The sequence below is a fragment of the Diabrotica undecimpunctata genome, chromosome 1 (genome assembly GCF_040954645.1).
Source record: "Diabrotica undecimpunctata isolate CICGRU chromosome 1, icDiaUnde3, whole genome shotgun sequence".
NCBI classification, from domain to species: Eukaryota; Metazoa; Arthropoda; class Insecta; order Coleoptera; family Chrysomelidae; genus Diabrotica; species Diabrotica undecimpunctata.
Window position 1 is genome coordinate 1283057 of NC_092803.1, and position 25443 is coordinate 1308499.

Here is a 25443-nt window from a genome sequence, read left to right on the forward strand (position 1 = left end):
GTCTGCGAGAAGTTATTTTTACTACTGTTAATACATTGATTTTGTTTTGATTTTCTAAATTTCTTAGTGCCTCAGCAATATTGTTTGTACAGGCACAATTAGGAACACTTTCCCAGTATTTTCCTACTGTTTTAAAATCCTTTGAATTGTTGAATGACTTGGAATTGGTCTATTCAGAAATCTTACTCCAAATAAAGAACTGACAGCCCGTACACTATTTCCTGAATAAAACATCTTTACTATTGCTACTTTTTCTTGTCAACTGAGTACATTTTATAAACTTTATTGGTTTTTAAACCCTTTTTTTAAAACGCAACCCGTTATGCACCTTCTCCACTACGTGTTGCCTAATTTTTATAGCAATACTCTGGCAAATGTATATTTTTTGCAAAATTTTGAAATGTGTTTAATTCGTAGAACAATTTTAACATTTATCAGTACAGATTTCAGTTCTCTACAAACGGTTCTTTATAACTTTTGATATAAAATAATTACGGTAGCAGGAATTCAACAGAATTCATTAAAATCTTTCATTGAGTTTCCCATGAACTACCATAAAGTATGTTGTTTTTGTCAAATGGATATTGATTTCTGTTTTTTTTTTAACCTTTTTTCCGACAAATTTCGAGATCCTTTGATATAATGACCACTTTAAACTTATGGTTCATGATGTTCGCAAAACACCAGACGGTATCAAAAACTAGAGTTCCAGGCGACAGTGTTGACGTTAGTAAAGTTCTTTTTTCACAAAACGAAAATAGACTAGTGAGATGGATGATTTGACAAAAGATGCACCAAATTAATAAAAAACAATAAAAAGTTGTTTATTTGTTTGTTTCGTTTGACTGCATTTTAATCACGATATTCGTGATATTGTTTTAATTTATTTTATCAATATTTATTTTGTTTTCTTCCAAACCTATATTTATTTATTTTTCTCCTTATTTGGTAAGTACCTGTAAAATGGCTTTTTCTTGTGTGAAAAATGTGTACTTTTCTTGTATCGGGAACAGGGATAGTTCTTAAACAAGTCCTTTTGTATTATTTAGGTGTTTTGTTGAAACGATGTGTTAAGTGTGTCAACGAGAAAATTGAGATATCTCGTCTCACCTGTTGGACGCTTAATCACTTTAACACCTACATCACGGTTGATTCCATTATCCACTCTTACCTTCGATTCTTTTGCAAAATAATTTTTGTAATTAAATAATGCTTGATTAATATCTAAATCAATCAAATTTTCAGACGTAGCTACAAAAATATGTAAACAAAAATTTCATACTGATTGGGATTACTAAGGAGCCAGTATTAAAACAACTGTTCAATTTCATTATCAGTTTGATGCCATTGTGACCGCTTATTTTTATGTTCCTTATACTATTTTACATTTAAGTTTAAAATACTGTTATTGTATTGTATATATTTTTTATAATAAATCATCTATATAGAACCGAGTATTGTTTATTTATAAAAGTCTGCTATCAGTCATCGAGACAGTCATCTCTTCAAGAAACAGCGACTGAAGGAATCATCAACACAACCACCAGAAGAGTAGCAAAGGTTCAGATTGTTTAGATTTTGTGTTTTAGATAATATTTTGCAATAGGTTCAACAGTTTTGCTTTTAGATTCGATCTATTATAGATGAAGGTGTTTTGATTAATATCCATCAACGAACTTGGTGGTAAAAAAATATTAATAGTCCTACATAAATCATCACCGATGTGTTCTGGAAAATGTCATATTTATCTAGCACGTGTTCATAGTTTATAGATTGGGAATTGTGATAATCTACTAAATTGAATTCCGTATTATAGTGAGGTTCATCAGTTTTATTTATTTTATTGATAATCTATTCATTTTCTGTGCATTTCGGGGATTTATTGTTCTTAGTTTGTAGATTCCTCAACCACAATTATTTTCATTAAATAATTTGTCTTAAATTAGTAGTTGTTGTTTCTTGATTAGTTTTGCGTGTTTTACTATCTTAGTGTCTTTCCTTTCCCTTATAATATCTTCTTTGTGTGCAAATTTATATAAATAATGGGAACGATCGACCGAAATTTAAGTCAAGGATTGAGAAGGCAAGATCAGCTTTCATCAAAGTGAAAAAAAATCCTTAACGGCCACGATATAAAACTGAAAGTTCGTTTACTATAAATAATGCTACGTATTCTCCATTTATCAGTAACGGATAAGCACCATAAGAAGAATAATGTTTTTGGACTAGTTCTTAGTTGAAAGACCTTTCTCATTCCAGGCTCCATATCTGCATTTTACCTTGTCTTCTTGTTTCTTCTTCCTTCTTGTATGTAGGCTTTAAAATCTGTTTCTTCTTCAATATTAGCCTTCTAAATTGTTTAAATTATCGCAACATTTTTTTCTTGGTCTGCCAATACGTCTTCGTCCATTTGGTGACTTATTTCGTGCTATTCGTACTATCCTATCCTCTGCCATTCTACTAATGTGTTCGTTCCACTCCTGTTTCCGTTTTGTCGCCCATCCATTTGTCTTCTATATTGCATGCTCTTCTTACGTTTTCGCTTCTCTCCCTGTCCAACAGACTTTTCCCTGATATTCGTCGGAGTATTTTCATCTCTGTTGTTTCTAGTAGTCGCCTCGTTTTAGATCTGCCAGGTCTTGTCTCCGCCGTGTACGTTAATGTAGGTCTAATTGCTGCTTTATAGTGTCTTGTCTTAGGTGTTTGTTCTTCCAGATTGTGTCATTAAGAGATCCCACCGCCTTATTTGCTTTTAAGCTTTGTTGTCATACTTCTTCAACGTCTCCGTAACTAGTTATATCCAAACGTTGATTCCTGCTTTATTATTTTCCCATGAATTTCAATTTTATATCGTAGTGGTATTACAGTGGTTTACATTTGGTTTTTTCTGCTGATTTTATCATATTGTATTTCTTGGATAAAGGGCCTGCGTAGCGCAAGCGGTAGGATGCTTGCCTCGCATGCCGGTGGTCCGGAGTTCGAATCCTACCGCCGGCAAGAACAACTAGACATTTTTAAAAATTTCTAGGCCCCAGGTCGACTCAGCCTGAATAAAACGAGTACCTTGGGTAAAACCAGGGGTAAGAATAGGCGGTTGAAGCGTAGCACTGGCCATGTTACCTTCCTTGTATACCGTAGGCACTAGATATAGCAGACTACCCTGCTATATTCCCAAAGCCGCGAGCGGTATAAAACGGGAGACTATTATTATTATATTATTATTTCTTGGATATTGTATTGGTATTTTACGTTGTGTCTTTCTCATTTTTCCGCTGATGTTTTTGTGAGTTATGGTTTCTGCTCCGTATGTGACGACTGGTAGAAGGAGGATAGAGGAGTCTCACTCTAATGTATAGGCATATCTGCCACATAACATTGAGTGCGAATAAGTACCACTTTTAAGAATGCCAGTAGGTATTAGAATGCTTAAGACCCCCACCACCACTTTTCTCTGACGTCATAAGACAAGCCCTCGAAATCGCATCAACTATCAAATCTCCTTTTGGTTTTCTTTTTCTTCTGTTATTTCTAGGCAAGTCTTATCATTTTTTCTGGGATTTGTTTCGTGTAAAATCTTCTTTTGCATATATTAAATTGTATTTGGCAACCACTAGAAAGACGACCCATTTACGGGCTTTTCAATGTTCTGCTCATCTTCTGGTCCCCAATCAGTTTACTTAACGAATAACAAAAATTTATATTAAATTAATTAAAAAATTAACCAAGAAAGACATTAAGCTATCTTTGGTTGGAAATGTAGACCATGTGTAATATAAAGTAAAAAAAAATAGTTCTTTCGACACTTATCGAAAAATCAAACAAATACAATTTAACACTCTGGTTAGCTATGGTAGATTACAAGAAAGCATTGATTCCCTTGAAATTTAGGCAATGTCTAATGCCTTAAACAACAATAAAGTTGATGACTGACAATGACGATATATACAAAAATTATTAAGTATATTATATGACAATGCAACATCGAAATTAAAACAGAAGAAAAACCAGAAAAGACTAAACTACAGAAAGGGGTTAGAAAAGGAGGTTTTATCTCCTTTAACCATTTGAAATTAGGCGATAATGTTGAATTAATAGCAAAAGTCAGAGAAGAATTGCAGAAAATGCAATCAGAAAATGTACCAAATACTTTAAGGCAAAAACTGTCGATCGGTATGTATTGCCGGTTCTGACATGGGCTTTTAACAACAACATAGCCCATAAACTTTAAGTGACTCGGAGCGCTTTGGAACGGATAATGCTCAACATTAAGCTCAGCGATCGCAAATTTAATGAAAAAATAAGACGATCAAAAGTAACTGATGTATCCAAAAGATTGCCATCTTAAAATGGAAATTCTCAGGACGTATAGGAGGAATGGAAGACAACAGTTGGACGAACCGAATTGGTGAATGGCGACCAAGACCAAATAAGACAAGTAGAGGGAGACCACAAACCAGAAGGACTGATGATATCAAAGGAATGGATGCAAAAAATAATAAACAGAAACGAATTTACACACTTAAGGAAGGCTTACGTCAGGTAATGGATGGAATAGCTGTTGATGATGAGTATAGGTATTTTATATTATTGATCAAAAAATGTTGTATAATATATCAAAATATGATGACAAGAAACCGTTAGAATTTTAAGATTAATGACCATATAAAGAAGCTTGACAGCAAATAAAAGAGAGCGGGGAAATAAGATTTTATATAGCCAGAAAAGTGCTAAGACGAATCGTAAAGTATGTAGCCTTGGAGCGTTGTTAGCGGATAAGCGAGCTGAGCTCATCTTCAGTTCTGAAGGGTTCTATTGTTGTTTTTCCACTCTACTGCTTTAACCAGGGAGTGCGTCGTCTCTCAGGTCCTCTTTTTCTTTCCACCTTCTCTTGTATAACCTATCGCACCAATTTATATTTTTCATTTCTTAGTATGTGACCAAAGTAGCTCTTTTTTCTTTCCTTCATAGTGTTGGGTATTTCTTTTTTGAGGTTTCCGTGTGTTTTACGTGTTGTGTCCATATTTTGCACATTCTTTGATAATACCACATCTTAAAGCTAGTAGCAAGTATTTTTTATAGTTGCATCTAGTTTATCAGTTCAGCTCATCAAGTTGTTCTAATTTCTATTCCCAGTTTTCCATTACATAATATCGCTTTCATCTTATTCAAAGCGCTTATCAAAGTAGTCTTCTTCTTAAAGTTCCATCTCCTATCGGAGGTTGGATATCATAACGGCTATGGTCACTTTGTTGGCTGCTGCTCTGAAAAGTTGTAGTGAACTACAGTTAAACCAAAGTAGTGTAGGACTCTGTAAATAGAAGAGAAATCTTCAGAGCAATCAAAGAATTATGAGTACCAAATCTCCTACTGATTTGGTAAATTTAACAAAAACTAACCTTTGAAAAATTGGAATGTAATACGATACCAGGGGAACTTTCTGAATCTTTCAAAACAAATAACGGGCTGTATACTGTTCAATCTGGCTCTGCTACGTATGTAACAAATTACAACCACTAGTTCAATATATAACAAATCAGTGCAAGTCCTGGCTTATGCTGACAATATCAATATTGTTGGAAAAACGGAAAACGCTGTACGAGATGTGTATGTAGCACTAAAATAAGCGGCTACAACAATGGGTTTATTAATAAACACCAACAAAGCGAAGAACATTAAAATAAGTACGCAACCACAAATTCTACGGTCACTTGTTATAGAAAACGACGTCATCGAATCAATTAACGAATTTGTATGCCTGGAAGCGCTCGTCAACTTTGAAAATAACACTACCGCAGAGATAAACCGCAGAATTTGTACTGGCAAGAGATGCTATTTTTTGCTCAATCTCCTTAAATCCTCAATTTTATCCAGAAATACAAAGGTAAAACTCTACAAAACAATAATACGCCCAGTCCACTCATAACAGAAAGATGTGGATGTTTCGAAAGAAAAGTACTAACGCGATTTTCACCATTCAATCTTTGCTTGTCCACTGCTGGACAATATAAGGCCCTCATAATTTTCCATCTGTTTCGATATTGTATCTCTTGCATTCAATGGCAATGTTTTAGATCTTCAGGCCTAAACTTGTTGGTCGACGACCTCTGCTTCGATAGGCATCATCTCTTCCACTTTAGTGTTGCTATTTTCTCTACACTCTACAGCATCACCAACTCTTGATCTTTGTCGAAGATGGCGGTTTGAATCTTGTCTAATAGAGAAACGTTAAACATAGCACGCTCCATCGTCCTTTGATCCACACGGATCTTTTCCACTCTTCTATGGAGCGGTAAATGACAATGGAGTATGGAGAAGACCATACAACTTCGAACTTTATAGAATATACCAAGAACCAGACGTCTGAGTTGGGTAGGGCAAGTAATGCGGATGGAACAAACTGACTCATCTAGAAAAACGTTCCTTGATAAAATCATAGGCCAGAGAAGAAGAGGAAAACCCAGAACAACGTTCCTTGATAACATAAATGAAGACATGGGAATACGTTTTTGGTGGAGGAAGGCGATAGATAGGGACGACTGGAGAGAAATTTTTCAGGAGGCTAAAATCCACATAAGGTTGTAAAGCCAAAATGATGATGATGATAGCGCCAAAGCTTTTTCTAAATCCCAGTTGGTTTGTTCTTATTTTATCGTCTAGGTTTTTGTAGACACGTATCATGTATCACTCGCAAGAAGACTTTTAAAACATGGTTCATCAAGCTGATCGTTCTATATTCTTCACATTTCATTGCGTTAGGTTTTTCGGGTATTGGGATGAACACAGATATTAGCCATTTTTTCGGAATATCCCCAGTATCGTAGATTTCATTGAATAATTCAACTAGTAGGTAGATCAAAGTGGTTCTCTGTTAATAGTCTTAAGATTTATATGGATATTTTATCCGGTCCCACGACTTTACCGTTTTTTATACGTTTTAGTGCTTTTTCAATTTCCCCTTGGTAATTGCAGGTCCATTTATTTTGATTCGTCTCCATTTTTTCTTCAAATAAAAGCTCATCCTCTAGAAGGTGCTAAATGACAGATCTTACATTACATAATCGTATGTTAAATGAAAGTATTAGGATGGTCCGATCGTGACTTTGAATGATGAAGGACGATGATTATTACGATATACAAGAAAAAAAGTAATGATGCAAAAAGCTTATAGGTCCATACCTTCGACATTAATGATAAAATTGTCACGTATTCAATATGGTAAGTATAAATTATAAAAAAGAAAAAGCGTTAGTTCAGTATCTTCGGTTGTGCTTAGTTTAATACTCTTTTTAAGATGGTTCTCATTGGTCATTCTTTTTACGATTTTCATCTTAGGATACTTTTTTTTTGTTACAATTTTTTCTACTTGTTTTTGTATTCTTTATGCACGATGGATTTATATTATTTCTTTGTGCTCCTTATTTACTTTGTTTAGGAAAAGGATAGTTGATAAATAAAATTCATGCGTAGTAATATGGTACATTCTTTTCTCTGACACCTGCAGCAGACAGAATCGCAATCGGAATACTACTGCCTTATGTATTTATTAAAAACAAATTCCAACTTATCTATGATATAACAGAAATTTCTCGAGACTGGACATAGCTTCATGGGTAGATAGCATGCATAGTGCTATTGAAAAAGCGCAACAGTATGTTCATTTTACAGTATGATTGACTAGCTTAATATTTTCCGCATTTCAAGAACATGTAGTCCTCGTAAAAATTATTATATTGTAGCGAATCATTTTTTGACTTTTTACTAGACTAGGGACTTTTTTGAGACGCTGTCAAAATGAATAATGAAAAATAGAAAAAAATATACAAATAATGGTGGAAAAGTTACTGGCTAAAGGTACGATCACACTTCTGACTACAAAGAACTTCTGTTAATCTAAGCGAAATGGCTTAAAATGACTTAAACATCGGCATACTCCAAGCCTCGGCTTATCAGTTACAAAAAAAACAAGATCTATTAAAGCTCTCCAATCATGAGTCATCCCGAATGAGTTTCATCAGTATTATAAGTTATTATTGACCTTAAAGTACATCGACGATAGTATATTACCGTCGTATCGTAAACTTTTTCGTTTACAGTGTTAGTTACTTTTAATATTTTTACTTTAACAACAGTCCAGTCCACAGAGATTTAATGCAAAAAAGGTTGCCCCCCTCTTAGAGGGAAAACATCGATTTACCAAAAATCTATACGCAGTAGAAGAAAATGTTTGAAACAATAAATGTAGCTAAGATAATTTTGAACGAAAACACAGAAACAACACTTGAAGCGACCGGCGATTTTGAATGCCAATTACGCGCTCAAAATCTATTTTTAAAAAAAGTTGTGTCCTATCGATGAGAATCAAAATGCGTTTTAAAGGGGAAGAGTGCAGCTTTCGTATGCAATTTTTGCTTCTTCTTTTTCCTCAGCTTTTCCCTTTTCAGGGGTCGCTGTTACTTACTCTTCATCGCTCATTTCTGGCCATCGGATCTTCTTCACTTAAACCTTTCTGCCACATAGTCCTTCCATCTTCTCCTTAGTTTTCTTCTACCTCTCCTTCCGTCAACTTCTAACAGCTCTATCCTTCCCACATAGTTTTCATTTCTACGTATGACATAACGTTGCAGTCTTTGTTCTTGAATCTTTTTTGAGACTGTAGTCACCCTGGCTCTTTCCCTAATCAACGCGATCTTGATCCTGTCCCTTCTACTCTTATCCAACATCCACCGTAACATTTTCATTTTAGCTACCTCCATCTTATTTTCCTGAATCTTCTTTATACTCTACACTTCACCGCCGTACACTAACGCAGGTTTCACTACACTCTTGTATATCTCAGCCCTTCCTTGATTTTTCGATTACAAAGTAAACTGTTCATTCGCGACTGGTTAAACCAACCAGCCTGTATCCACTGGGCAATTTTTCGATCTAGTATTCCATTTTCCGTTATGTAGGAATCAAGGCATTTAAATTCTACTATTCCTAGTTTTTCTATGTCCCCAACCACAACTCTACCCCTAACCACATATACTCCATTTTGGACCTGCTAATCTTCAATAGCCCTTCTCCAAACCTCCATCTTCTCCTCCACATATCTTTGTTCTCCTCTACTAACACGATATCATGAGTAAAGAACATTGACCAAGGAGCCCCCTCCCTTACTCTCTCTGTCAGTACATCCATAACAAGATTAAACAGGTAGGGACTCAGGCGGCCTTGGTGCAAACCAACCGTCACTGAAAAACTCTCGCTCAAGTCCGTACTTTGGTCTACGCTCCTTCATACATATTCTTCACCAGCCTTATATACTTCTCAGGAACCCATTTCTCTCTCATACTTCTCCATAGTTCTTATCTAGAGACTGTGTCGTACGCCTCTTCAAGATTTATAAATACCAAATGTGACTCTCTTTTCTTCTTGCCGTATTTCTCTACTAACTGTCTCAAAGCAAGCAAGGCATCCTTTGTCCTCCCTGGCATAAACCCAAACTTCTTCTGCTATCGATGTCTCTCCCCTTAATCTTCGCTCTACGGTTTTCTCCCAAATGTTCATAGTGTGCGATATTAGCTTGTAAAAATGCATTCAGTTTCAAGAATATTTTGATTATTTAAAGCAGGCTTTTATTAGAAACTTTTATTAACATAACGGTTGTTCATTTGACCGATCGATAAAATTTTACACATGTAGTGTTTCCATTTTTTTCGTTATACTTGCACATAAAAAATGTACCCAGCAACCACAAGTGCAAGTGCATCACTGTTTCCCACTATTGTTACTAGATTTTAAAGACCAACAATATAAGCATTCCTCTTCTTCACCAACACTGTGAGGTCGGATAGTATAATTCAGCCAGAGAAACAGGATTCGTTCGTATAGGCATTTATTTCGAATTTACATATATAAATGAAAAAGTAATTATCGTTAAGTGTCTACTGAATACAAAGACGTACTGTTTATTTTTTTCGATAGATGGGTGTGACGATATTCGGTATGGTAAACTAAGATACGGCGATCGAGGAATTGAAGTCGTACTCGTACCTCAATATAGAACGAGTACTTGGACAGGGATAAGGATGTCTATCTAGTTCAACGCAGCAGATAGAAAGAATACGCCAATATCGTTCAACGCACCAGATTGACGCAGCCAGAGGAAGGATTGTCAATCTCGCTCAACGCGCCAGATCGACTGGGTTCGGAAGGATTTGGGACACGTTCAACTCACCTGTCCCCAAGGTCAGATATTCTCAACTCAACGCGTCGAGAATGGTTAGCTGTATCCATTGTAGTGTTGGTCGTGTGGGTTTTTGGGTGTTTTTCTTGTGTTTGGATGGCTATGCTGTCCTGTTTTAGGCTTTTGCCTCTTCAGGACGTGTTTTCCTTAGTATTGGGTGTATGGCACTGGATTTTGGTATGTGTCTACTGGTGTGCTGCGTGGTGTTTGTTGGTGGTTGCTGCTCTCACTAGTTCTGGACAATCGGGGGCGAAAGGGATGCAAGTGAACGGTTCTTTTCATAATTTGCTAAATTTATTAAATTATTGTATGAATATCGCGACGCGTGAGGGCAGCTGTGGACCTGTGGACTGGTACCTCAAAAAAAATCGACGGGGTATCGTTGTGCAATGGGATCGGAAAACCACAGAAAACCGATCCCCCCCCTTCCGTCGGTGTCAGTTCGAAGTAAATATTTAGTATTATAATAAGCGACGGTAAAAGAGGGGAGTTGCCTCCTGTATGTCAATGTATTCATCAGGGAGCTCGTTGCTGGCGAGTTCCAGCAGAATAGCGGGTAGGAATGGGAGTTTGCGTTTAGGTTTTCTTCTGAATACATTGCCGAGGGATGAGCAGGTAGTTTTGAGGATGCTTTGGGCTCTGAGGTTTTGGCCCCGGATGGTGCGAATTGTATAACACCTGCTCAGAGAGGAAAGCCTCTCATTGATGGGCTGGATATTCGACAGGCGATGAATGAGTGCAGAAGGATAGTCGTATCGTTTTCTGTTTAGTTTACGTAAGATTCTCCTTTCCAGTGTAAGTAGTCTATTGCTGAGATGTTTGGGCATCACAGCACAAATGCAAGATCTGTACTCGATGACCGGTCTGATAAATGTTTTGTATGTATGGATAAGTGTACGTGAGTGTGTGCGGCCGAATTTGCCACTAAGAGCGTTGAGAAGTCCGAGTCGGCTCCTAACCTTACTACAGGTTCTGTCAGTATCGTCACTCCAGCGTAATGTTTGCGTAAACAGCACGCCGAGATATTCGACCTGGTTTCGGAGACGGAGTCGTTCTCCCCACAAACTCAAATTGTGCCTTTCGGTGATGATAGGTGTGATGTATTGACTGCGATATGGGTGCCTGAAAAGGATCATCTGTGTTTTGTTTGGGTTAGGTGTCACTCTCCAACTCTGACACCATTGTTCAACAAGGAGCAGATGATTTTGAGCTGACCTAAGTGTAGAGTCGACGTTTAGTGTTGTTGTAAGGAGTGCTGTATCGTCTGCGTATAGTAGAGTAGTTGTATTGGTATATCTAGGGTTAGGGAAGTCGCTGTTGTAAATTGAGTAGAGTACTGGTGCCGAGTTGGCTGTCTTTCAGTTTCGACTTTTATACTATTCGAGACGGAACAAAAACATGTTTTGTTTAACACATAGGCGTACTCTAGACGATAAAATATATTATCGTCACAACTGTGATCATTATCCGTTGATACCAAGGATAACTCTTCAGAATCAGATGAGTTGCTAGGCGCTTCTTGAAACCTTTCTACTTTTTTTGTTTGTTTTTTCTGCCTACGCTCTCTTTTCTCAATAGGGTAATTCAAACATGTTCCTCTCTTTTCTCAATAGGGTAATTCAAACATGTTCCTAGATTTTGTATTACCTATTTGATTTTATTGATATCCTTGTTTGATTGCATTCTTTTCTGGTGTTTCAGTGTGAATCATGGTTCAATGACCATAGACTGGTAGATCCAAGGGTTGTAGCATGTGTGATGTATGGGGAGAGAAAATCGCAATGACAATACCTCGATCAGATGCTTTGTCGAGAACCGTTAAAGAGAGATGTGTCTCATGGTTATTAAGTATTAATAGTAAACCTTCGTCTTCTGAGATTTTGACGGCATTCATAAAATGGTTTAAAAACTTTAAGAAAGACTCTTCGTTGGACCAACCCGATTGATTTGCTGTGCCAATGTATCCTACGGGTCCACCAAACCGCATTCTTTCTTTAACATGAACCTGTGGAAATATCATCAAGGGGAGTAATGAATTATCAATTGCATTTACCGCAGCAATAACCGTGAATAAGCATCCTCGTTCTGCTTATGGAATACTACCCCCTAGGCGCAACTATTCTGGATTGTTCTTGACCTGTGCTCAAGAGTTTCATCACGATTCCAAATTTTTTCTGATGGGATTGGACCATATTTTCTATGTACCTCTTTTAAATTAGTGAAAAATTGTCCAATATTCGTTCTCTTGAAACTAATCATGCGACTTAAGCTCATAGCCTCTGGCTTGCGGATTGATAGTTCGTGTGCGTGCCTTTTCATGAAACCTCTCTTCCATTCTTCTTCTGCAATCTCATATACGTTCCAAGTATTGGGTATTTTCTTCTCATTAGCTATTACATATTTGAAAGCTAACATTCTCTTGCCTTTTTTTTTGGTTAATGTATACTGCATTTTTGCAATATTTTTATACAAGCAACAAGGCTTAACTCTCCTTCCTTGGTAAATATTTGCTTTACAGCATAATTTGTGGAATAGTGATCGTCAATATTGTTTTTAATATTCTTTCGGGTTAACGTAGAGCTACTAATATTAAATACATTTGTTGCTTCTCGATAAGTCATTCTTTTTGTCAGGATCATCTGCATTTACAGCCTTGAGGGTTTGTTTTAACGACTGTTCGCCTTTCTTTTTACTCCTTCTTTACTTTGAAGCATGTTTAATTTCAGAGTTAACTTCTGCAAAAAAGATAAATAAAACATAAAATGTTGCAACATCGTGTACCATGAGCCATCGGTCCAAGGTACACGATGACCGTTGGCTTCAAGGTACACAATAATCTCGTTTCAACTAAATATTGCTTCAAGATTACAGCATTTAACCAATTCACAAAACGAAAGTATTCTACTCACCAAACAGCGTGCTATTTAAGTATTAAAATATGAAAAATCTTATAATTCAAAATGATTAATGGTAATACACAATGGATGCCGTTCGAATTCATTAGAACGACTGATTACAGTTGTATGATGGACGAGATTCGCGGAGAGTCCGTTAAGTAGCAGCATTGACTAAGTTCAAGGTACACTGTTCTAGGTACAACAGCCTCCCCTACTAGTTATAAGTTAATCTTCGCTCTGGAAAAATTGAACTAATCGATCACACCTCTCGTTTCTGTCACCAAGGGCATAGTTTCCAATATGTTGTTCACACTACCTTGCCCTACTTTATGTCCCCCATTATTTAATATACCGTAATAATTTGAGTCTTTGTTGCTCTCATCACTTCTAAGGTATTATAAAACTCATCGATTTCGTTTTTGTCTGCTGTTAATGTGTAGACTTCTATAAAGTTTAGGATATTGCATTTAAGTTTTACTTGCATTAATATGTCCAACATTCTTCAGACCATGGCCATTGTATCACTAATTCCCAATATATCTATCTGGATCTAGCTTGGTTATGTGCTTTCGAACTATTACCGTAAATTTGGTCTTAGTAGCGTTGATTTTAAGTCAAAAACGTATGCCCATGCTTCTTCTTTCTTTTTTTAGTGCTCTGTCCTATTATTGTACGTTGGCGATCATATTGGTAATAATAACTTTGTTTATGGCAACTCGAAACAGATTAGCGGCTGTCTCTTCATACCATTCTTGGAGATTTCGGAACCAGGATGTTTATCTTTCGGCGATCTTGCCTTGGTTATACCTCTCTGGATGTCTCATTAAATGACCGAAATATTGTAACTTTCGAATTTTTATTGTTTTTGTTATTTCTGTGCTCTTTTTCGTTTGGTATAAAACTATTTCTTTTTTATTCGATTAACCCAACTTATCCGCAAAATTCGTCGGTAAATCCACGTCTTAAAGGCCTCAAGTTTTTTCATTACGGTTGCTGTAAGAGTCCAGCTCCCCATGCCACACAGCAATGTGGAGAATATGTAGCTGTGTATTAATCTGATTTAAAATGTAATATCTCTAGTAATGAAAATTTTCTTTAGTTTATAGAAGGCGGCTCTGGCTTTTTCAATACGTACTTGTGCAATCAAAAATGAGCAGTTTTAATTGTTTTAGATCGTTTGTAATGTGGAAGTTTAAATTCAACGTTATTTAGACATATTTCAAACGCCTCACATTTATTGTCAAAACTTAAAACCGATTTCGTGGTACACGTTTTGAAAATTTGGATCTATCAATGAAAATTAACTCTTTGGAAAGTGGGCAAATTTGGTACCAAAATATTCGTAATAATAATGTGCACAACTTTTCTAAATAATTTTTTGTTACTGAGATCGGGGAGCGAGAAAGTGGAAAGTTTTAGATTTTCAAATTGAATGATCAAATGGTTACAGCAATTTTTTCAGAACCTAGGTTGTTCCCTACTTTCGCGTAAGATACAATTTGCTATAATTTTTTGGTCATTCAATTTGGAGAGCTGAAACTTTCCAGAAAACTTCTTTAAATATTAGATTTTGATATAGAACTGGAATTCAAAAAATATCCGACAGGTAGTGTACGATTTTTTCTATAAATTGCCATTTTGTTCATAATCAAACTTAAGAGTTCAGATACATCTCCTTTTTTGCGGATATGTCCATAGTATATTGTGTCAGAACTTCTTCTTCTACGGCACTACAGCCCAAATTGAGCCTTGGCCTCCTTGATTTTTTGCCTTCACCCTTGCTTGTCTGTAGCTGATCTTCTCCATACACGGACTTCTAAAAGGGCTTGTGCGTCGCTGTTTACTGTGTCTTCCCAGCGCTTTCTTGGCTTTCCAATCGGGGTCTTGCCCTGCATTCTAGCATTCAGTGCTCTTTTTGGTAGCCTATCCTCTTCCATTTTTATCACATGTCCAGCCCATTGCAATCTTTGTATTATAATAAAGTCTGACAGTGGTGCTTCCTTATAAAGTTGATAAAGCTCGTTTTTGTATCGATTTCTTGAAGATTCCGTTTTCCCCCACAGGTCCTAGTATTCTCCTCAGTACTTTCCTTTCGAATGTGTCGAGTTTGCTTTTGGATGTTTCTTTCAGGACCCATGCTCCACTGCCATAGCATGCTATTGGTCGAATTAAGGTTTTATAGATTCTCATCTTTGTATTTCGGTGGACATTTTTAGACCGAAATATATGGGAGAGGGTCATCAATGTCATATTCCTATGATTTACTCAAGATCTGTTTGACTGTAAATATTTGATTCAGTGTCGATCTTCCCCGTCGGAAGCCCGTCTGTTACTCACCAATAATATTTTCTGTTAGTGGTTTTTAATGGTTTAGCTGGTTTATAATATACGTGAGGACTTTATATGTTATAAATAGTAGAGAAATTCCACGGTAATTTTTGCACTGGAGTTTGTCTCCTTTTTTTATGTGTCAGAACTAGAAGTAGAAAAATTTAAGCCGAGATGAGATATCGCGAGTTAAATATAAAACTTCATTAAAATTATAAACTCAATTTTTTTTAGAAACGTTATGCATATTTTTGGAAGTATAGCTTTCTTATCGCGGGTTACGGATGGAATGCATTGATCGATGAAAAAACAAAAACAAAAGAAACGCAATGTAACGAAAGATGGCGCGACAACACACTATGTGTGTGTGTTTTCTTAATAAAATAAGGTAAAATAACTGAAATTAAAACAAAATAAAATATCGAAGTGAATAGAATGGAATCGAATGAAATCGATGGAATTGAATGGAATGGAATGGAATATAATTAAATCGAATTGAATGGAATTGAATTCAATTAAAATTATCATCATTCTGGCTTTACAACCCTACGTGGGTCGTAGCCTCCTCAAGAATTTCTCTCCAGTCGTCCCTATCCATCGCCTTTCTCCGCCAGGCACGTATTCCCATATTTCTCATGTCTTCATCGATGTTATCTAGGAATCTTGTTCTGGGTCTTCCTCTTCTTCTCTGACCAATGGGTCTATCAAGGAGCGTTTTTCTAGCTGGGTCATTTAGTTCCATCCGCATTACATGCCCTATCCACCTCAGACATCCTATCTTAGTATGTTTTACGATATCAGGTTCCTGGTATATTCTATAAAGTTTGAAGTTGTATCGTCTTCCCCACAATACATTGTCATTCACTGCTCCATAAATTCGCCTTAGTACTTTTCTTTCGAAACATCCTTAAATATGTAAACATGTTTTCCTTATTTTTTGTTAGTGTCCAGGTCTCTGAACCATATGTTTGAACTGGGCGTATTATTGTTTTGTAGAGTATTATTTTTGTATTTCTCGAAATAATTGAGGTTTAAGGAGGAGATTGAGCCCAAAATAGCATATGTTTATCTCTGCGGTAGTATTATTTTCAGTTTTAAGGAGCGCTCCCAGGTATACAAATTCGTTCACTGCTTCGATGACGTCGTTTTCTATAACAGGTGGTCGTAGGATTTGTGGTTACGTGCTTATTTTCATATACTTTTGTTTTGTTGGTGTTTATTATTAAACCCATTTTTGTAGCTGATTCTTTTAACGCTACATACGCTTCTTGTACAACGTTTTCCGTTTTCCCAACAATATTGATATCATCAACATAGGTCAGGATTTGCACTGATTTATTATATATTGAACCAGTGGTTGAGATTTGTGACATGCGTGTTACTTTTTCCGCAGCTAGATTGAACAGTATACAGGAGAGAGGGTCTCCTTGGCGCAGCCTGTTAAGGTTCAGACAGTTCCCCTTGAATTCGTACTCTACATTAAACTTTTTCAAGAGTTAGTTTTGTTAAATTTACCAACTGATTTGGTATACCTAGCTCTTTCATTGCTTTGAACATTTCTCTTCTATTCACAGAGTCGTAGGCAGCTTTTTAGTCTATAAATATGTGATGAGTACCAATTCCATATTCCAGTGTTTTTTCCAACATTTCCGTTCTGCATATGGTGCCATACGGTGACATATTACTGTGGAAAATATTTTATACGCTGCATTTAGAAGCGTAATTCGTCTGTGGTTAGAGCATTCAAAGATATCTCCTTTTTTGTGTATGGTGCAAAGTATTCCAATCATTGGGGAGGGATTTCTGAGTCCATATTTCTTTTATGAGCTGCTGTAATGCCATTATGGTATCATTTCCACCTTCTTTATATAGTTCAGCTGGGAGATTATCTATTCCGGGTGATTTGTTTCTGGCTAGTTTTTTAACTGTATCTTTAACTTCAAGAATCGTTGGTGGTTCCTCTTTCCTCTCGTCTGCTCCCCTTACCTCATCTCTTTCGTCTTCTTCTTCAAGTTTCAATCAAGCTGTCTTCTTCTTCCTCCATATTAAGTGCCTGTTTAAAGTATTCCACGCAACTATTCATTACATATTTCCTTGTTGTTAATAGGTTGCCATTCTGACCTCTGCATTGTCTTGAGCATTGTCTTCTTCAATTAAAATTAAATTTAATTAAAAACCATCGCTTTGTGCGTAGACGATAAGAAAGCCATGCTTCTTTTTCTGGATCACTCCCGGAGTACCTACCATATTCCGTTTTTATTACCAAATTATTTTGGTACCAAATTTGCCCGGTGGCCGGAGAGTTATGGGTTTATCGAAAACTAAAGCACTTTTGGAAGGGTCGTCGCTTGACTACTAAGGTGTTTGGTAGGGTAGCTTTTTTTAATATTTTAAAAGGCAAAAGTAAAAATTAGAAAAATTATAGTGCCTTGACTTATGCATAATTTTGGTATACCAAGCAATAAACACAGTGACGTTTTAAAAAGGAAAGCCTCTGAACTTTTAAAAGGGCCGTGCTAAGCCCAAGGCCTCCACGAATTGTATACTAGATATCCCGATTTACATAGAAAATTAGAGTTATAAAATCCGTACCAATTTTTATAAAAACGTTAGTCATATGAACATACAAAATTAAAGAAATAGAAGCATATGAAATGTTCATTAAACATTATAGTTGAATTATTGCAGAAGCGCTTAGAGTAGGTATAACATTTTTTTCTCCTAATACCAGATTTTGATTGATACTAGTTGAACGCAAGTTTCACTAATGTTTTTGACAGACAGAGCAGTTTGGAACCCATCCGTTTATTGATCTATTGATCCGGCATGGAATATTGTCGCACGTTTTCCTTTATTCGAAGGTAGTTTTGTTGTATAGTGTTCGCTGTTGTCAAACCAACCTTTTGATGAAGTGTCATGTGTGGAGAACCACGTCCGATCTGTATAAACAATTGATGTATTTTGTCTCTGGTACTCGGTACTGTTTTATTTTCGTTAAATATTCAGTTGCCATATGCACAGACGATGGGATTCCATAATTATCTGTCTTTTATTTTCTTAAACTGAAATCCTATTCGCCACACTTGTTCTACTGCACTTAATTCTAGTTTCATCTGCATTGAGTTTATTAATTATCTAATATCGGCACTAATTGTTCTTTATACATAGAGTACTCTTCACGGCGAATTATGTCTTCATCCGCAGTGTCAAACTTCCTAGAAAAACCGCCACTTCTTTTAATTTTCTGAAGCGACAGTTTTTTCTATAGCTGTAGTTTTACTCACATGCCTATCGTTTAAATGATAGATGGGTTATTTGACGCTTTTTTGATTCTTCTCCTTGAATGGGAGCAGCTTCTTCTAAATGACAATTTTCAACAAAAGCTTTTTCTGTGTTATCGTTATCATAATTCCAAGGACGCCAAATTGTCACAATATTTCGTTAAACATCATAATTTCTAACAACTTTGTTATGAAGACTCTTTTTCAACTAGTTGTTTTTCATGTACGAAGTACATTGTATTTTAAGATATTCTTGTTTTGGTGTCATTTCGTTTCGAATATTGGCGATCATTCTGGCTATAATTATTTTATTAACTGGCTATAATTTAGTTGTTGTGGAGAACCATTTCCTCAGGTTTTTTAACTGATATTCTTCTCCCAATTCCTCGCTTTCCGAATACTTTGCCTTGAAGGAATATTTTCAGTAATCTGTATTTAGTGCCTTTTCTCATTATGTGTCCGAGATATTGTAACAGATTTTTTTCTTTGCTATGTCCTCTTCAAGGTTTTAACTTTTGGTTCTATTTTTAATAAAAGAAAACTATCCTTAATAATAAATATCTTCAATTTAAAAAAAAAAAAAAAAAAAATTTAAACTAAATTCGGGAAAAATGTGCCACTCCCAGCCGCAACTACCCTGATTGAATCGATGTTTCTTCAATCACATCCAGTTTACAAGTGATTCTACAAGCTGTCGGTTGGATGTACTTTCAGAATTTTACCACTGAGGGCGCAGTTTAATGCCAACCTCAGAAAATAAAATTTACTGGGAGTTATTTAAATATTTAGTTTAAGAATATTTCAATATGAATTTAATTTAGAATTAAATTAAAAGATTCCAGTCACAAAAAGAAGGTAAACGATTATTTAAGTAACGGACTCGTTACAATATTCTAACGTTCTCCTTTTAATCGTATACATCACTTCTCTTTCTTTCCCCATTCTTCGTAGTACAGTCTCGTTGGTTATCTTGTACGTCCATGATATCCTTGGGATTCTTCTGTATAACCGAGAAGATATAACATCGTAGGAGCCTTACTTTTGTCTCCAGATTAAGGTTGTGGCTTTTAATGAGTTTGTCCATGTTGTTGAATTTCAAGATATACAACAGGTAAACTTACAAATTAATCTTTAAACACTATCGTTTCGCTGAAAACCCCAAAATTAACCGTAATAACAAGATATTGAAGATTAAAATTATAAGTAGTTTACCAAGTTCAAATTTTTAGAATTTACAAACTTAAAAATTCGCAGAATTATTTAATGAGGATTTAAGTCGGTCCTGATAACTTACAAATTTTCAACAATAGAAGATTTATAAAGATGTCTTATTTTTATTACTTTGCCATTATTTTTCAGAGGTCGTTAGGATAATGAAGGCAGTATATTTGTAAGAGTTCTTCAAACATGTTTTTTTACTTATTTCCCTGAATATTTGTAGCTATTTTCAGCTAGTGATGAGTGGAAAAGATGGTTAAAAGTGTCTAAGAACGAAACGCTACCATAAGATGCCTTCATGCAAATTTTCTCCTCGGACGCAATTTTTATTTTTCTACAAAGAATCTAAAATAATTCATGTAGGAGTATTTTTCAAATAATCTTAATTTCTGAATTGCGATTTTCCTTGTTCGATTTGTTATAAAATTAAAAAAAAACATATTTTTTCGCGTTTTGGTTACTTATTTTGAACATAACCTTAATTATTTTATAGTTGGTGTTTTTTGGCTGCTGGCTTTTGATGTAATGTTGAAAATAAATAGCGAAAAGGGGTTTTAGGAAAGGACAAAAATACACAAATAAAGATTACTTAAAAGATAGACCAATATTTTGAGCATAAAAAGATTCCAAAAATTAAAATATTTTTTCTGAAGTCAATTTTCACCAGGAAAATTTGTAAAAATCAGGATTATTTAACACTAAAAAATAAACCTTCATTATTTTTTTCAGATTTTTGCATAAAACTTGCGTCGGAAAAAAATAAAGTAGAAAAAAATTTAGCTGTTTTTCCGGTAATATAACCTCCTGGGGGCTGAAAATTTGTATGACTGTATCTTCTGACATTATTTATAGAATTTACTATTCTATACACCGTATTATCTTGCTATAGTCATTGAATAAAAGAATACAATAAATTTGGCTAAAACCAACATTTCTCAGTAGATTTCTCTTCCAATTTAGGTTTACAAAAAAAGGTAGATCCTTCTGCCTGCAAAGACGATATATCCACTGCAATCCAAGATGAGAAATCGATTAAAGACTTCTACTATAGACTATATTTAGCACCTTTTGGTTCATTTTGATCTACTAATTTTTTATTAAGAAATATGTTGTTATATGTATCAGAACAAGATTCTAATTTTATGTAAGGTTTGAATATATCAAATTTTTTGTTAGCACAATAAATAGTTCGCTCTCGATTCGACTCTATTGTAATACTTATTTTTCTCTGTTTAGATTCGGACAACCGCGTGATTTTGGACCTCCTTTCATGAATAAGGAGCCACCACCGTACAATCAGCCCATGCCGCAAACCATCCACAGCATTCAGGCCCAGCGACAATACCAGGACGTAGCTCCACCAGGCGTAGACGACGACATAGCACCTCCCGGCGTCGAAGAACCCGCCTCCTACAAGTCAGAAAAAAAAGACGACAAAGTGGATAAACGTAAAGAATCTGATCGAAAGCGAAGTAGACACGATAAAAGGAGTAGAACTCCTGAAAGGACTAGAACTCCGCGAAGGAGATCTAAATCGAAAGAAAGAGAACGAGAGAGTCCTGATAAACATAAGAAGAAAAGAAGAGATTCCTCAGATAAAGAAGACGACGATAGATCTAAACGAAACAAAGACAAAAAGAAACACAAAGACAAAAAAGAAACCGAAAAGAAGAAAAAACGCGATAAGAAGGAAAAGCACAAAAAGGATGTCAAAGAGAAGAAACCCAAAGACGAATTTAAACAAGTTGTTCCTAAAAAATCTGAGGAAGACGAAGAGGGAAAAAAAGGGACCGAAAAGAAACGGTCCGAAAAAGAACGGAAGAAACGAACGGAAAAACATAGAGCTATGACCCCGGTCAAAGAAGAACAAAAGCCCCATGAGGAATCTACGGAAATACCATCAGTTTTTGATGTAAAAAAGGAAGAAAAACGTGTAGTAGAGGAGGTTAAAGAAACTGTTGAACACATTAGCGAGATACCCAAAGACCAAGAAGCGCTACAAATGAACTTATATGCAGATGTTGTGGCGGACATAGATGCCAATGTTATGAATAACTACGGAAAACTTGAGTATAATTCTCCATTCGATGGAAGATCATCTGGAAACCTACCGGCTCCCGATGCTGAACGGGCAGATCTAACAGAAGACGGAGAAATTAAAGAGTTGGATGAAGAAGAAAAAGATGTATTGGAATTACATAGTACAGATCTGGATTTAAAAACGGAAGTTGAAAAATCGGATATTTTGGCTCCGGTTCCAGAGAAATCGAAATGGGAAGTTGAAGACGATGGAGGATTGAGTCCCAGAGACAGCAGTAACTCTGACTTACAGGCTGACAAAGATGGAAAAGTCACCAATGAAGTGTTAAAACGAGCTGAAAACGCCATATTTGCTAAAGCTATCAACGCTATCAGGCCTATGGATATTAAAAAGGGTTCAGATCGAGCCAAACTGCATTTGGGAGAGAAAGAAATACCAGAGGTGGCAGTAGTGCCCGTAAAAACTGATGCCAAACCGAGAATATCGGTAAAAGACCGCTTGGGAGTGAAAGTAGAAGAACCAGATAGCGTGATCAACCTCAGCGGACGATCGCACACAATGTCACCGTTTTCTAGACGAGGAGAGAGCGGTCGTAACGCTGGAAGAATTGAAATGAATGATTATAGAGGCAACAGATCCAAATCGAGAAAGCAAAGTAGAGAGAGGAACAGAATTAAAACCGAATCCAGAGTGTACATCAAAGGCGAAAAAAGATTGGAGCATCGACGAGACCAAATCAGAAGAGACGAGAGAAGTAGAAGCCAAGAGGTAAAGAAATCGAGAAAGAAACGTTCCAGAACGAGAAGTGTCAGCATAGATAAGAAGGAGAAATTTAGGAAAAAAGACAAGAAACTTAAGCGGGATAAATCGAAAAAGAAGGATGATGAATCGAAAAGCAATGAGAGGGAAGAAGTTAGATCGGTAGTGACGGCTAAACGCAAAACCACTATCGACGAAGCCAACTTCGAGCCCGACTATGATGAATCACATTCAGAAATTGAAGAGGAGGAAACTGTGAAAAAGAAATCGAAGAAGGAGTCCGAGGAAAGCTCCAGTTCGGAAACGGAGTCTTCGTCCAGCTCCGAGGAAGACCGAAAAAAGAGACGCAAGAAGCACAGAAAGAAAAAGAGGAAGGAATCGAGCAGTAGCAGCAGTAGTTCGTCGGAAGAGTCTGATTCTAGTGATAGTGAGAAGGAACGGAAGAGGAAAAAACATAGGAAACACAAGAAAAAAAAGAAGAAATCGAAGCATAAATAGACTGAATAGTGGCGTGTAAACATGTTAAGTTAATAAGTATAACAAAATGATAGTTTTGTATATATTGATAAGATGAATAAATTGTATGTATGTGAATAGAGGATTGTATGGTTTACTTTTGTTATTTTTTTAACCCTTTATCCTAAGAAACTACCAGCAGTGTGCGAAGATTATTCGATATAATTATGTGGCTTAATACAGAGATGATTAATTTGGAAGATTTTTACTAAAAAGTGAGAAGTTAAAAAACTATGAGTGCAGCTATGCAACTATTTTGTAGCACAACAAACGCTGGACAATGTTTAAAGCACACAGAATGAATAACACCACGTTGCTCAGAATCGGAAGAGATGTGGGTCCTTTGGATCATGATAAATAATATGCCAAGATGCTCGCCACTTGGTCTTTTCTTAAAGTGACAAAGAAACTCAAAACCAAAATACATATAAACAAATAATAATACATAATATCCAATAGGCATATATATAGACAATTAAACAGTAACAATCACAAATACCTCGTATGTTCGTACAGCAAACCGGTTAGCAATTATTTATTTGTGTTCCAAGAGAAAAAAAGATTGTTAGAGAAATCAAAAATACAGTGTTATTTAAAATGATTTTAATGAATGTTCCTGTGTCATAATATGGTATGTAGGTTTTTACAATTTACATAAAAAATTTAGTGTTGGTTACAAAGAAACAACAGTAATTATAACATACAAAAAATTATTACGGGACGTACCTCTTCAAAAAAAGCACTACACTGGGTAGATGTGGTAGAAAATAATGAGATATGTTTCCTTTTTCATATTAACCACCAAACGGAAATATTCAGCTTAATAATTATCTGCTGAAACAGGATAAAAAGGTAAAAACTTACTGTGATTTTTTTGTTTCCATGGTAGGTTTAGAACGAAAACAGAAAGTTTTAATGGACTGAACTGGAAATTGTTGATATTAGTACTGGCGAAAGAAGGCAGATCACCGGCTTTTTCAAAAGCTGGACGCTAGACCGGTAATGAATAATATTTCTCACATATCATCGCAATTTCAGTCGCAAAATTTCCACCACGGGATAAGAGTGATCTACTTAGCAATTCATACTCACGATAAACGCAATAAAACAAACATTAAATGGAATTTAAAAAATTAAGAACTCTTGAGAATATTATTATACTCTAAATAAAAAACACTACGCACAAAGATTATATACTACCAAAGAATGAAAAATGTTATGATTACTCTATTTTGGATTCTCATGGAATTTTCGTAGTTAACTAATTACTAAAGAAGAAGAAATAGGCGTCGTTGGAGAAAAAAAGACTGGCTCGATGGTAAGTTTTTTATCTAATTCTGAAGTAATTATGTTTTAAATTGCTATTTTAAGAATTAAGATCCAGTGCATTAGGTTTGTATATACAGAGTGAGTTCCATACATTTTTTCCATACGAACTTTTTTATAAATCATCATTCTATTTGCCATTATTTCTATGCCGGGTCGGCTTCTCTAACTACACTTCTCAATAAGTTTCTATCTTGAGTTATACCAATATCAATTTCTATTCGTAAACATATTCTACCTAAGCGTCTCCTACGAGGGTCCTCTTTGATCTTTCGCTTCTATTCCTTGCAGGAACCCGCAGCTCAGCACTTCTTCGTATTGGGTGATTACCGTCTGTACGATGAATATGACCAAACCCTCAACGTATGCTTTCTGATTTTGGCATCAATTGGTGCCACCCCTAGACTTTCCCTAAATCCCCTTTACTTTCCCTTCAGAACAGTACATCATAGTCTTAGGCTGTTTTATAGAATTTGTCGTTCAGTTTCATTGGAATTTTTCTGCCACAAACCCACCACTCGCATCCTTCCACTTCGTCCATCCAACCCTAATTCTACTGCATGCATCTCCATCTATTATCCCATTACGCTGTAACAACCTACGTAGATACTTAAAACTATCACTTTTCACAATTGTTTCACCTTTCAAAAATACATATCATTTTATTTATAGTAAATCTTTAAATAAATAATCTGTTTTTGTCCTCTTCTTCTAATGGCACTAAAACCCTTCGTGCATCTTGGTCTGCTTAAAGTTCTTCCATTCTGCCCTGTCTCCTTAAGATTTTTCTCTACTACGTCTATCCACCTTTTACGGTGCTCTTGTCCTATTTCCTTGAGGTTTCCATCT

The 25443-nt window shown here is 35.8% G+C and overlaps 1 protein-coding gene across 4 annotated transcripts in view; it reads left to right on the forward strand.

The window, feature by feature from the left end:
- snama (something that sticks like glue) overlaps window positions 1–23365 on the forward strand; it is a 70185-nt gene extending 46820 nt beyond the window's left edge. For all 4 annotated transcript variants that reach the window (XM_072534127.1, XM_072534135.1, XM_072534143.1 and 1 more), the window contains one exon: window positions 21189–23365. In XM_072534127.1, coding sequence (XP_072390228.1) covers window positions 21189–23250 — 2062 coding nt within the window. In that variant the 3' untranslated portion in view covers window positions 23251–23365. The remainder of the gene's footprint in view (window positions 1–21188) is intronic.
- Window positions 23366–25443: the final 2078 nt, after the last annotated feature.